The sequence below is a fragment of the Zeugodacus cucurbitae genome, chromosome 2 (genome assembly GCF_028554725.1).
Source record: "Zeugodacus cucurbitae isolate PBARC_wt_2022May chromosome 2, idZeuCucr1.2, whole genome shotgun sequence".
Classification (NCBI taxonomy): domain Eukaryota; kingdom Metazoa; phylum Arthropoda; class Insecta; order Diptera; family Tephritidae; genus Zeugodacus; species Zeugodacus cucurbitae.
Genome location: NC_071667.1, coordinates 20,007,141 through 20,022,328, shown reverse-complemented (window position 1 = coordinate 20,022,328; position 15,188 = coordinate 20,007,141). Strand labels below are relative to the sequence as shown.

Here is a 15,188-nt window from a genome sequence, read left to right as displayed (position 1 = left end):
CAAATGCTTTAATACACCACACTTATTTGTACCGGACAAGTACGTGTATAAAACACGACAATAAATAAAAACAGCATCACCTACAAGAGAAGAGCTTGCAGTAGTATGCGAAACCAGTTCATAAATTGAAACTACAACTCAGCTGAGAGTCGAGATCTGAGAGCGGTTTGTTAATACTTTGTATTTGATTATACGATTGTCATACGAATCGCAAATACTGACTACTATTATTCTATGGACGGATTTGATGGGTCCACATGATCAGATATGTATATAAATATAGTATTTGAAATAATAATAAAAAAGCACGCTGGTTAATTCGATACAAAAGAATTATCCAGATCAACCTGTGAAACAAGAGTGCATTGTACTGCGGTACATTGAAAATACCACATATTGGTTCTATAGCTTCTTCGAAACCGGAATCTTTTAGCTTACTAAATTTAGAGAGTAGTTTTTTATGACTGCATTTACGTTAATATTTAAGTTTATCCAATTTAGGAAGACAATAATTTCCTGGGTGCAGTAGGACGTAGCAGGAAACTTGTCAAAATACCGTTCTTCGGACAGCCACAGGTTGCCTTTTGATGTCTCCAGTCGAGGACCTCCATAATGAGGCCCATATGCTACCTGTGAAACGAAATTCTATCCAGACAGTTTTGTTGGGATGCTTTCATAGAAATCTTTCACTTACTCTAATCCGAGCCGCATTCCAGTGCCACCAAGAGTACGTTCCTGAAATACGTCGGCGACCTACAGGACTATACCGACGGGATATCGAATGCGACAGTCTTTCAACAAACACTGAACGACATTCGCATGAAATATCTAAGTCAACTTCAGAGCAAAGTTCATACGACGAATCGGGCTATCGTCAAAATCTAGTCCAGTTCGAAAGAGTTCCAAAAACAAATGACACCGAGTAATCTCACAAAATATCCAATCAGTTTGAGCTGACGTAAATGACGTTAAGCATAACCGTAAAACAAAAGTACCGTAAGAGTCAGTTGACTGAAGTGCGGGCGGCAAGTAATAAAGAGAAAGAGAGACGAGGTCGGCAAAAACCTACTTGTATGTACATATGTATGTTGGTATGTGTGACTCTCTGAATCAATGTTGTTGATCTATGATCGTTGAACGCCATGTACACGTGCCAATGCTGATCTACACAAACATACACATGTATGTACATATGTATATGTACCTATAAATAAATTTGTTTTCCAAAACAAAGCCATAGTCCAAGAGCGTAAACAAATTAAAATCAACTAAATGAATTGATTTCACGAACTATCTGGCTTATGAGTGGTCAAGTGATTAGTTTGCCGCCGCACGGAGACGGTCTGCACTCATCGGTAATTCCAAGAAGCGCAATGAGATTGAGAAGATTGCGCAAACGGAAATGTAGCCCCCCGCCTCAGTAATGTTATGGGGCAACATTGTGAAATATACAAATTTGTTTTTCTGTTTGCTTTCGGTTCTCCAATATTGACTGGTATTTATATGTATTAACCTAAGTATATTCAGTTTCATTGTGTTTATTTCAATTCTTACGAAAGTAAATATATGTAAATGATACTTATTAGGGTGAGTAACATTTTTCGAACATTAATAAAAATGTTAAAATTTGCCAGTCTGCAAGTAAAATAAGCTTACTCATTTCTTAAAGCCACATAATAGTCTCCATCGATTCTATTCTGCTAGGTACCTTTAAATTATGGTACTAGAATCCAGTATGGGGCTCAAGCAGATGGTAGATCCTACCTCATTCGTTCTTTCCTAAACGGTATCCAAAAAATATACGCTTAAAATGATGTATGTATCTTCAAAGCATCGCGCAAGTATGCGGGAACAACATCATTGGACTCAGACGGAAACAATTGCAGCCATTAGAGCCTCTCACCAACCCATATGACACTAAGTTTATGGCTTTGACTCTTGTCATCTATTAACTCGCATCTAATTTATTTGCAAAATGAATACTAAGTAGCGGCCTTACTGTAGTAAAATGAGGGAGGTCAAAGCTTTAACCCCTTAAGCGTCAGAAATTACTCCCTGAAATTTTTTCTTATCGATACTAGATAATATCACAAACAAAGTGCCATAATAATTTTATGACAAATTAAACTACTTATAGCTTCTAAAGGCTCATAATGAGTATATTTTACTCTATGAAAGGCGAAGTCGACTGAAGTAGAAAAGCAAAAGTAAACCACGATATCTGGTGTTTTAAAGTTTAAAAGGCCCTACAAATTAACAAAAACGAATCAGGTAAGAAAATTCAGCAAAACTTGCCAAGTTGTAGCCATTAGTACAGATAATACGTACTAGATCACTTATATACCATATTAGCCGTTCTTTACATCACAAAAAAGTTAAAAAAGAATATCAGAAAAAACTGAACCACCCTAACATAGTACCTGATAAGCTGTCGCTTATATTTCACTGTGAAAATGCCGAAACGAATAAACATCAAGAAATCATGAAGATAAAAATGGTAAATAAATACAAACACACATACAAAATATATTAACTACGATGACACGCCAATTGAGTTGATGAATAATCATGAGGAAATGTGAAATAGAGCTGTAATACTAGTTGTATATTAATGAATTTCTTGGAAAACATTTTAGTGATCATAATCGGATTATGAGCGTGCTTTAATCAGTGCTATTATTAGCCAGTGATTTATAACTTACAATATACAGTAAACAACGAAATATACACAATATAATTTATTATAAACAGCATCAGCTGAGTAGGGTCCAGTGTCCAGTAAGATTAAGTAAGGTGCGTTCATTAAAAAAAATTAGGGAGGCAAAGATTTCACTAAGTACGACTTTAGTTTAATTCAATAGAGAATAGAAATAGAGAAAGGAGCTTATGAGATTTGGGAAGTTTCGAGGAAGATATTAATATATCGGCTTGGAATAGCCGTTGGATAGACACTAAACCCGATTGGAATGTAAAAACTTCTTAGAATTAGTGAAGAAAACTTCTGAAGAGTCATATATATATGCTTAATAAAGGAAACATATTCACATTCGCTAGGATATGTAATTTCCACTCGGTAGATCGTGGATAAAAATCTGAGTGTAAACAAATCGTCGACTTGAGCCGCCGAGCATTCAAGTGTCCGACATGACCAAACTGTGTGTAATTGGTAAAGAAACCGTTTAGCCTGTTATAGCCGAATCAAGCCGAGCGCGCCATTCATTTCTCCGTTTTGCTGTTTGTCGCTGCTTGAAGTGATGCCAAGTCACTTCCCCCTTGGTCTTTCCAACGGAGCGGAGGTCGCCCTCTTCCGCGGCTTCCTCCAGCGGGTACTGTATCGAACACTTTCAAATCTGGAGTGTTTTCGTTCATGCGGACAACATGACCTAGCTAGCGTAGCCGCTGTCGCTGAACTATTATATTTCAATGTCCTCGTATAACTCGTACAGCTCATCGTTCTATCGTCTGCGGTATTCGCCGTTGCCAATGTTCTGAGGACCATAACTCTTGCGTAAAACTTTCTTCTCGAAAACTCCTAGTCTCATCTCATCGGATGTCGTCTACGCTTCTGCACCATAAAACAGAACGGGAATGATGAGCGACTTATAGAGTTTGATTTTGGTTCGTCGAGAGAGGACTTTACTTTTCAATTACCTACTCAGTCCAAAGTACCACCTGTTGGCAAGAGTGATTCTGCGCTAGATTTCGTCAGAGTCAAAGTTAAAAGTTATGACTATCAACAGTGACGTGGGAGTCAAACTAGAGTGCGCTGACTGTTCGTTTGATGACAGGAGATATTTCGTCTTGACCTTATTCAACTCCAGACCCATTCTTGCTTACGATGATATCAATATCATCGGCGTACGCCAGCAGTTGTACTCTCTTATAGATTAACTCCCAAGTGTTAGCATGAGCATCAAATCAAAGGATTCGAGCCTCCGAGTGTCCGATTCGAAACACACTGACATTTTTCTAAACTTAACCTTTTGAGAAATGAGAGAACGACTGATGAAACAGCCGTAAAGGTGCTTAAAATTTATAGATTTTGCGGTGAACCCGCTGATAGTCATATGTATATACATATTATGTACATATGTTTGCGATGTACAGAAGCATTATGCCATGTCGTGCATGAGTTTGCATGAGCATTAATTTTCACAATCAGCGTTGAGATGATGAACGCATACTTTAAAATTCTACTTGACAGCAAAATGAAGCAGTAACTTGTAGTTTACAGCCTTTAAGGACACGCCAATCATTAACATTATTTCATTTTTTCACTTCTCAACCATTAATTTGCCACTGCATGCGATATATAGATATTTACATACGATGGAAGCGCATGCTTGGTAATCCTGATCCACAACCAATCACGCCAGTTTATTTATTTCACTCGAAACCACCTGTCAAGCTAAAGATATTATGGTACTTTGCTTACCGTGCTACGCATTTAACCGTGCATTTACATACTGAACGAAGACACAGCCATAAGAACAAAGAACCGAGTCAACGTGATGCTTATCTGTATGGCCCATCGACAGAGTTGAGAATGAACCGCCCTTTAACGCATTCCCAATCTAAATTGTATGTACATTTGCACCCTAATTGCATTGCTTCGACTTCAAGTCGAGCTTGTCATGCAATCTGGGTAAAATGACTATGTCATTAAGCATATGAGTGTATCCCCTATAACTGCCAATTAAATATTATTAACTGCAAATTCTGTGGCTCCACACTAGATAGACGTGCGCTGCTGCATAGATAGTGGGGTTGCGGTGCAGCACCTGCGTGCCCAATCGGTAAAGCTCAAGGACAGTGGATATGGGGAGCTAGGGGTTACTAGTGGAATAGTGTAGCGATTTGAGAGAATGGCGCATCTGAAGTTGATCGATCGACATGTGTTTTGGCGAGCACAAATTTGTTCTTTTTATTTGTGCACACTTATAATCTTATTGTTATGAATGTATTCAATGCAAACGATCAAGGCAAACTTATATGACGACAGGATTGTATGATCATTGATGTAGAAATTAGATGGAACTACCACAAAGAACTACTAAAAATACCAGATGAATTGTAGAAAGCCTAATTCTGAGAGCATAGAAGCGAGCTCTAAAAAACTTATAACGCTGTGAGAGTTAATTGTGGACGACCAGAAAACAGCGTAAAAAAGAAGTGGTTGTAATAGGTTTTGTAAAAATGTAGCATACTTTCAGGGTTGGAGAAGATGTGCAATTTGTTTTTATGATATCCTAAAGGGCTTTCGCCTTTCTTTAAACATATACAGAGTTTTTACTGATCATCAGATGATGTTTCGGGATTATTAGCTCCCAGTAAGACAGTACATACCGAAGAACTTGCATGGTTGAGTTAGCTTTCAGACCCGGCTATCAGCATTTGTGGCAACGATATACTCGATAGTCATGAAATTCAAAATTGACAGATAAGCTATGAAAGTAAAATTTCGTCTCTTTTTTTACGAAAGAAAAATAATCGATACACACCACCTTTTCATTGATTTTAAAGCTGCGTTCGCTACCACGAAAAGGAGCTATCTCTATGTCGCTGAGTTTTCTGAGTCAGCAAAACTAATACTGCTGTGTAAACTGACGTTAAGCAATACCAAAAGCTCCGTCAAGATCGGGAAGAACCTCTCAGAGTCGTTCGATAGCAAACGCGGTTTCAAACAGGGTGACGCACTATCGTGCAACTTCTTCAATCTATTACTGGAGAAAATAATAAGAGCAGCAGAGCTAAATAGAAAAGGTACAACCTTTTGTAAGAGCTGTTGGCTGATATTGATATCATCGGAAACAACAACCGCGCCGTTAGTAATGTATGGTGCAGAAGTGTAGAAGACGACTACATCCTATTAGACGATTCTTGGAGTTTTCGAGAGAGGGGTTCTGCGCCAGATTTATGGTCTTTTGAACATTTGCAACGGCGAATACCGCAGACGATGGAACGATAAGCTGTACGACTTATACGACGACATTGACATAGTTCAGCAAATAAAAAAAGTCATGTTCTCCGAGGGAAGAAATCATTCCAGCTTTGAAAGTCTTCGATGTAGTACCCGGGAAAGGAAGGTCTACACTACGTTGGAAAGACCAGGTGGAGAGCGACGATTAGCGCCAGATTTCAAGAAGGAGAAATCAAAGGCTCGCTCTTATAGATGCATCTATAATCGCGTAAGCGGTGCCTAGGCCAAATACAGTACTACCACATAGCAACAAAATCAATGTATTTGGTCCAATTAGAAACATTCCGATTGACATAAAAGCGAAAGAATTTTACTATATTTCTAAGTTTGAGCTTATCAAAAGCGGACTCGAAAAGTTTGCGCGTTTACCAAACCTTGAAAGCAATCACTCTGTAATACTATCGGTAGTGATCCTTAATTAGTTTTATACAGTCGATCTAACTTAAATATTTCTTTTTAATTCTCCTCATTATTAGCATAACTGAAAAAATTTAATATAGCCGAGTGCTATTGCCACCTCTTTAAGCTCAACTAAACTGATTATTTATTACCTGCCATGAGTTAAAAGAACACTGTAAAGCAACACTGTTTTATTTATTCACATCGTCCATACAAATTATGTACAATTTAACTGAAAAACTATAAATTTCAATAACAGAACCGGTACAATAATTAACAGAAATCAATAAAGAAGATTGGGCGACTAATTGGTTGGCACACACAAACCAAAAAACAGTAGCCAGACTGACTTGTTTGCCGTCTACACTACTGACAGCACGACGTACACGCCCTGCGCACGCGCATTACGACAGTCACAAGCATTGCCAGCTAAACTACAATTAATGCTGCAACGTTCATTGGCAACAACACTCTAGTGTGTGTATAAATATGCGTTAAAGCAATGTTTCATTGATAAAAGGACATGACTACTCAATAAGGATAATAAAAAAGACTATATAAATTAATGAGAAAGATGAGCAAAGCAGTTGTGAAAAAATGATTGTAGCTCCACTATGCTGCAAAACACTTTAGTGTGCTTGCTATTGTTGTTGTAGTATTTTATTATTTTTTTTTCCCAACACTTCTTTTTAGCCACAAGTAACAACAGTAGCAGTCAAGTAATCAGCGCCGGTGCTGCTGCCGCGCAATTTCATTTTAAACCAGCGTTAAGCCTGGCAGGCGTACAACGAACGACACGGCAACAACAACAAAAACAACTCGTACACATAACAACAAACAGCACAACAATCAAACAACCTGTCTGCACACAACTCGACTCCACAGCTCAGCTTGCGGTGATGCAAAGCATGGGAAAATTCTCAAAAACACCTAACGCAGAAGACAAACAGCAACAACAACAACAAGTTGAGTAAAACAAAATAAAAACGCACCCCAACATTAAACCCTCATCATAAGTGAATTACGCCAAGCAATTGTAAGGACTCAACACTTACCGTCCGTTATGAACACGCTTTATGCAGCCAGCCAACCGGCTTGCTGTTATATCTACAACAACACAGCACTCATTTTGCAATTAACCGAAACCTCTTAAAGGATAATTTGCTTATGCTGCGCTCCAAACGTTTGCGCCACGCACGCATCCTTTGTCACAACACAACGAGCCACATAAAGATATGACGCGTCTACACACAACGGCTAGGCTCCTATCAATTAGGGGAAACAGCATGCAGAAGCAGGGATATAAGGAACTGTAATTATAATAAATAAACAGCAACAATAAGAAGATAACAACAGCAGCAGGATAACAAAAACACCTTAACTGCGTGGGAATGCCCGGCGTATGCGCTTTCCCACGGAAATGAAATTGAAATGCATATCAGTACATATCCATATGCCCACAAAGGGATGTGTGTGTGTGTGCGAGTGAGTCCTGCAAGCCGATACAGTTGGCCCCCGCACCCTTACTGTACACACTTTTACACTGTGTTTCGTAGTAATATTGTAATAAAACATAAACCAAATTTAACAAAAACAACAACAACACCGCCTTAAAGGAAGCATAAATGCAATGCAACAACAACACACGAAGCAAAATTTACGAAATAAAACAGAAATTTATAAAGATCAGAAAAAACACTATACAGTTTAAAGTACAGCACCATAAGATTATATGTATGCGTGTGTTCAGCATTTCTTATCGCTTGAGACTGCCATGAGAAAATTTCACGTTGAACACCTGCCATTTTTTTCTTATAGACCCAAGCAAGGCGCATATAAAACCCTGTGCACGATCACAACGCTCACACACAGGCATACCCACACATACACTTGCTACTACTTGACTACACATACACTGTTACAAATGCACTCCTAAGTGGCCAGTCGCTACGCTTACCAACTGGTGTTGTGCTCCTTGCTGTGGTGTGGACCCTTTTCTTTCCGATTTCTTTTGCCATATCACGTTTGTTTTTTGTTGTTGGTATTTTTTTTGCTTCGTCCGTTTCGGAATTTTGAACCAAATTTCGAAACATTTTCCCACACTCCACACAAAAAGGGGTTCAAATTCCAGTTTGATTTGGCACTGAGGAAGAGTGCACACACACAGACACACACTCATGCGATAAACAACCCAAATTGTTGCATTCATCCTGCGACCCTTATTGGCATGCCAATACATGTTTAACAATTGTCAAGAGAGCAGAATGAGCAAAAACAACAACAACACCGAACAGACAATAACATTATGCGTGGCATAAAAACACCACAACATCGAGTCATCGATATCGTCCACCGTTCGTCAGTGGCAAGAAAATATAACAACAACAACATGCGCAGCTATCAATCGACACCAGCCACAAAAACCACCACCTCCACTATGAACACTGTAGTGTGATATCGCAGAACACTGACTCTGCGTACAGTGGTGGGGCGATCCTGTGCGCGCACAGTGTGCGTGTTTGGGAAATATGTGGTTGGAATAGTTTCGAAAGAAAATTTTACTTTTGAGGCCAGATCTATATTTTTTTGACCCATAATATGTGAGGAAAAATAAAGAATGAACCTCGTCTGCAAGGCTGCAGTGTTCCTACAACTTAGTATCAAAAATATTTCTAGTCGAAGCGGTGATATTATATATCGAGAGATCGCTCTGAGTTCAACCTAATGAAGTGGGTTTCCATAAATAGATTTCCAATCTTTTTGTTCTATCTGTCTATATATTTTCGATTTTCATACACTAATAAAATTATTTCAACTCAATAAGGGGTATTATTATATTTTTCTATAAGAAACCCCGAAACCGCCCGGTAAAATTATCATTTACTCTTCTTAAACTATACGAATAACACTATCGATTCTAAAGAATTGTAATACGAAGATTGACTTATATCATAAGGGTTCTAAGTTCTTCTAATCAAATTTAACTTAGTTCTACATATTGAGAAACAGTCTAAAGTAGATGGAATCACAGAAACTCTTGTTGCTACGTTCAACTTCTAACATAAACGGTACAACGACAACACGAAATTTTACTGAGCCTATTAAGATCTTTTTATTTATTTTTTAACTCAACTTAGCCGTGAAGAGATTACTAAATGTCTAAGTTATTCATCCTGAGATCTTAGACATACTTAAGAAAATATAATTGAAGATATAGGCTAGAGGGAATACAGCTGATCTTCCATAAATCGAAGTTCTCCATAACTCGAACTCTTGAATTGCAATAGAAGTCTAATTCTAAATTGTCTTCCGTAACTTGGAAGTCTCTCTCCTATTTTTTGGATTATGGTTATTCAAGTTAGAGAAGTTTAACTGTATTAAAATGGTCTGGGAAACTGATGCTGAAACTATAAGCTCCCAACTAATAAGTTTTACTCTTAAGAACTTAAAGTGTAGGCCCCCTATTTTGAAAAAAAAAAAAAACACGACGACCAGCCTAAAATGATCTACTATAATATTTGCAGGTTATCTGATTATATGACTGAAACAAGTTTAGACCTCTTAGTACTCCACTAATTCGACTGAACCCTGTTTGTTTACTGCTGATACTGACACCGACCTTAAAGGTCAAATAAGCAAATACCAATAATCTAACTCTGCGCCACTGTGCCGCCGCTATGATTTGCCTTCTTGCTGTCTTGGATGTGCGACTACCTGCATCACTTGCTGAGTCGCCTCGACAATTCTTATCGGAATTTGTGTTGTTGTTGCTTTGCAGTGACCCTCTTACTTGACATTTCCTTTACATTTCTACTGCTCGAGCTCGATCTCGAGCCCGTGCGTGACTGAGTCATCGAGAGCCCAACACTACAACACTCTTCAGGGAGGGTAGATAGCGCAGTATAGTTTTTTGTTAGTGCAACACTTGGTCGCTGCTGCGTTTGTGCGCCGAGCAAAGCGAAGTGCATATCCGTAATGTACAGGCACGCATGCTCAAGACTAGCCCTCGACTCGGCTGAGCAGCGAGCACATGGGTTTGGTGCGCGTGTTCTCATGTTTCTCCCGCTCTTCGTTGTGTGTTTTTGTTTCTTTGACTGTACTATAATACTCCCTTTCCTGAAGGAAATGTACAGAAGTACAAATTCAATGGAGTGTGTATTATTGTTGTTGTTGCGCATTGCCACTTGGTGAGCGCCGAAGCGGTGCTATATAAGGTCGTTGCGTGGCATGTTGAAATCATTCTGAATTTGTACGTTCAACGTGCCACACGCATTAAGCAATTGGAAAACTATCGTAACACGCATTGAATTTTGTAGAATATTTTTCGAAAATGTGCCAACAACAGCAACAATTAGCAGCGGCTCAAAATAACGCCAACAACAACACTGCAAATACCGAAATGCAAAGCAACAACAAGTCGAGCTATAGCATTAAACGTGTCTTGCAGACAATCTTCCGCAATAAACAACAACAGAAGCAACAAAAATTGCAACGCCGTCAACAGCAGCGTATGCAACCACAACAGCAACAACAGCACTATCAATATCAACAACCTCAACGTGTATGGAACTCATTGGAATCTTTGGAATCTCTCGAGAATCTACGTAATGCACAAATGGAAGAACAACATTACTACGAAGAAATTGAAGACAATTCAGCCAATGAGAAGCTAGCCGAACTCGTACAAGAAGATGAGGAGCACGATGTCTATGTGCCCGTACGTTTTGCACGCACCGAAGCTGGCACCTTCTTCTGGACCACCAATCTACAGCCAGTGCTGAGCAGTTTCACACCCGTTGCCGCCGATGAGGATCTGCTGCAGCCCAGCTATTGCTACAGCAATACGCAATACCCACACATGCAGTATCCCCAACATAACGGTGATCGTTGGGCACAAGCTTAAGCTGGATTGTGTTGTATCTCTAGTAGATGACTTAACGTCTATGGTGTTTGTGTGGAATTACTGTGACCGGAGCTTTAGATATTTGTGATACTCGTTTGTAGCGGCTGAAGTACTTTATTATTAATTAACACTTGTATTAACTGCACGTGGTTGTTGTATCAACGCGCTTCCAATTTAGTGTTTAAGTTTTGTAAACAAATCTCAAGAGGTGCTCAGACACTTTGAGGCATTTTTTTTATTTCGTTTTATTTTTTATGCAACAATTTTAATTTTGGTTTTCATTAACTTAATTTGTTAGTTACTAAGTGATTTTTGTGATAACGAAAGGCTTTATTTTATTGTATAATTTGTTTGTAAAAAAGATAAGAAGAATTACTTGTAAACAAATATTTTCAAATAGATAATTCGTTTTTGATAAACGCTAAGAAAATATGAAATAATCGACTTTTTTATTTACTCACCTTTTTCGGCTTGGTTTGTAGTACTTGATGTTGTTTGTTGTCTGTCGTTTTCTAATGGGAATTTTCTCGTCTTGTTTAATTTGGCTTGACTTGTTCACTATCTATTCTAAAGAACATACTTAAAGTTGTTTTTATTGGCGATTTTTTCAAAGAAGCCGGCAACACTTTGTTTTTTATCACCACTCTTAATTAATTAGAGTGTCTGAAAAGAAAATAATTTTATAATTAAAAAAAAAAAAAACAAATTAAATCATCTGGTGGCAATATAAATATTAGGTTTTGTTATTCTGTATATAGAGATTATAGATATTCCTAGAAGTATAGCTGTTATATTTGTTGTTCGTGTAAATCTAGTGTCGAGGGTCCGTAAGGAGTTAGGCTCTGAAACCCGCAGTTTATTTAGCGTTACACCGGATGCGTGGAGGAGACCCCACTTACATCCCCAAATAATAGAGTTCAAGCGCTTTGTCGAATCGTGAGGGTATTTTGATTCGTTAGTAGTATTTGGAAGCGTGGACGATGTTAACATCCGATGAGACGGCACTAGGAGTTTTCGAGAGGAAGGTTTTGCAAAAGATTTACGGTCCCTTAAACATTGGCAACGCCGAATACCGCAGAAGATGGAACGATGAGCTGTATGAGTTATTCGACGACATGGATATAGGTCAGCGATTAAAAACACAGCGGCTACACACTTATTGTCTAAATGAACAAAAAAACTCTAGCTTTGAAAGTGTTCCATGCAGTACCTCCTAGTGGTAGCCGAGGAAGAGGAAGACCTCCACTCCATTGCGCCACACTGCCAAAAAGAGGAACGAACGATGCGCTGTTGTAAATTCGACTATAACCGCGTAAATGTTAAGAATAAGAAGTAGAATTTGTGTGCCTAAAGGTCGGTTGATAGCTGTCTAAGTGAGATTATCTGCAGTTGGGAAGATCTACTTCTTGTCATAACCTAACCTATAACTACCATTTTAGTCACGTGTGTTAAAATTTTGGTTAGAATCAGACTCCTACACTTACAATTCACATCCGCATTCATTGGAGTTCATAACTACCAGAAGCCATTGAGGTCAGTGGAAGACAAACTTCACCTAAACTTGATCTGGGTTCCCGGCCACAGGAACATGTTCAGTAACGAAAAAGCATACGAGTTGGCAAGGCCTGAGCCTTTCTAGACTAATCCGAGACACAGTTAATACCATGGCCGCTAGGGTCGATTAAGAGTGAGCTCTATGCACAATTTGCACAAACAGCTGAGAACAGATGGAAAAATACAATCAACTGGAAAATAACTAAGCAGATATGGCTAAAATATGACAAGACGAGAACTAGGATCTTTTTAAATAGCACCAGGAAAAGTATTTTCAGACTGATAGCTACTATAACGGCGCGTTGTTCATTTAGAGAGCATGACATGAAAATTGGTATGCCCTACAAAAAAAATTTGCCGAGGCTGCGAATTAGAAGGGAAATGTCGAAATTGTTTTAAATTTATTAAACTTGGTATTGGGAAAATTATCAGAACAAAAAAAAAAATAAAATAAAACTTGTTTCAAGTACTAGAAAACTTGAAGTTAATAATAAATTTCTAAAACTCGTATAAATTTCTTCGAGCAAAATCTCCACACTGATTTAGAAAAAAACACCAGTGACGTAGGTATCAATTAATCACATTGCTGTGGAAAATTTTTAAATTACTTAAGAGTCTTTGAAATACTAAAGTTTTACACTTTATCTAAATCCTTCGTTAAAATAATAACGGTTACTTTGTAAATACACAAGTGTAAGCGAATGTGTGTTAATAAGTATATACTCTTATATTACGAGTACTAATCGCTACTCAGAAGGTCTCGTCTCAAGTGCCAGTCTTACGAATTAGCTATCGTTTCGGAGTATTTTTTTACAGTAAAACAACTTGACTAACACGAGCATGATGAAATAACTATACTTATTGCAAATTTGAGTTAAGTTTTATTTTTATACTCTCGCAACAAAAGTATTATAGTTTTGTTCACATAACGGTTGTTTGTAAGTCATAAAACTAAACGAGTTAGATATAGGGTTATATATATCAAAATGATCAGGGTGACGAGACGAGTCAAAATCCGAATGTCTGTCTGTCCGTCCGTCAGTGCAGCGGATAACTTGAGTAAAAATTGAGATATCTTGATGAAACTTGGACCACCTGTTCCTTGGGACCTTTGGGAAAGTGGGCGTGGCCCCGCCCCCAAATCGGTTATTTGTATATATCTCGCAAACCAATAAAGCTATATAAACCAAACTTTCTGCAGTCGTTTCTTTTAGCCACTTCCTTATACAGTCCAAAAATTAAAGAAATCGGATAATAACCACGCCCACCTCCCATACAAAGGTTAGGTTTAAAATTACTAAAAGTGGGTTAACTGACTAACGAAAATTGTCAGAAATTCTAAATTTTACAGAAGAAATTGCAGAAGGAAGCTGCACTCAGATTTTTTTACAAATTGGAAAATGGGCGTGGCATCACCCACTTATGGGTCAAAAACCATACCTCAGGAATTACTAGACCGATTCGGTATATAATATTTTCTTGACACCCTGATGACACGTGTGGAAAATGGATGAAATCGGTTCACAACCACGACAACTTCCCATACAACTCAATTTTGAATTCCATCTCATTCCTTAACTTTATAGGATATACATTAGGAACCAATGAAGATAGCGAAATAAAGCTTTACACAAATGCTGTATATGATCTGTGGCATCACTTGTGAAAAGATTGTCGAAATCGGACTATAACTTTTCAGAGCCCCGAATATCGAATATGAAGAATTCAGAGCCGCATGGTAAAATTTCGGTAATTCTCTCAGGTATCTTAATTTAATTTAGAGCAAATATTTTTCTTCTAATAGTGTAACTTCCCTTAGCTCTCATATACCTAATTATAGGATTTTCAAATTGGGTCAAATTGTGTGTTATCTTAATAAAAATATATCAATAAATTGCGAGAGTATAAAATGTTCGGTTGCACCCGAACTTAGCCTTTCCTTACTTGTTATTATGATCTTCTTTCACTTTGAAACAATTGAAAATGCACTTTTATTTAAGACTACAATATCGCAGAGGCTTTAAAAGTAACAAACAGTTGAATGTCGCGCGTCATTTGTATGAAATGAACCTAATCTCACTTAGCAACAAATAGTGAGGAATTGGTCTTATAGAGGGAGGAAACAAGTGTGAGGCTAGATTGACGTAAGCTTTTGAACAATATACCGGCAGAGAAATATATATTACGAGTTATGGAAAACTCTCTTCATTAATATACGACTTTTTCTCAAATTGTAAATCGTAAACTCAAGAGGCCTTACTACACTGTAAGTATTCAATTATTATTTTATTCGAATACGAGTTTGAGGAACTATTAGGACAAATCGATCTTGGACATTTGTGTCAACATTAA

General features: G+C 38.0%; 1 protein-coding gene across 1 annotated transcript; it reads left to right on the top strand.

Moving 5' to 3' along the window:
- Positions 1 to 10,606: 10,606 nt before the first annotated feature.
- Positions 10,607 to 11,467, top strand: LOC105217836 (enhancer of split malpha protein). The gene has a single exon (XM_011193061.3). It carries the CDS (start codon positions 10,710 to 10,712, stop codon positions 11,280 to 11,282), a length of 573 nt encoding a protein of 190 aa, XP_011191363.2. The 5' UTR covers positions 10,607 to 10,709; the 3' UTR covers positions 11,283 to 11,467.
- The last annotated feature ends 3,721 nt before the right edge of the window (positions 11,468 to 15,188 follow it).

Bases quoted from the DNA above. Each gene is read 5' to 3' on its own strand.
- LOC105217836 (XM_011193061.3), top strand. From the start codon at position 10,710: ATGTGCCAACAACAGCAACAATTAGCAGCGGCTCAAAATAACGCCAAC.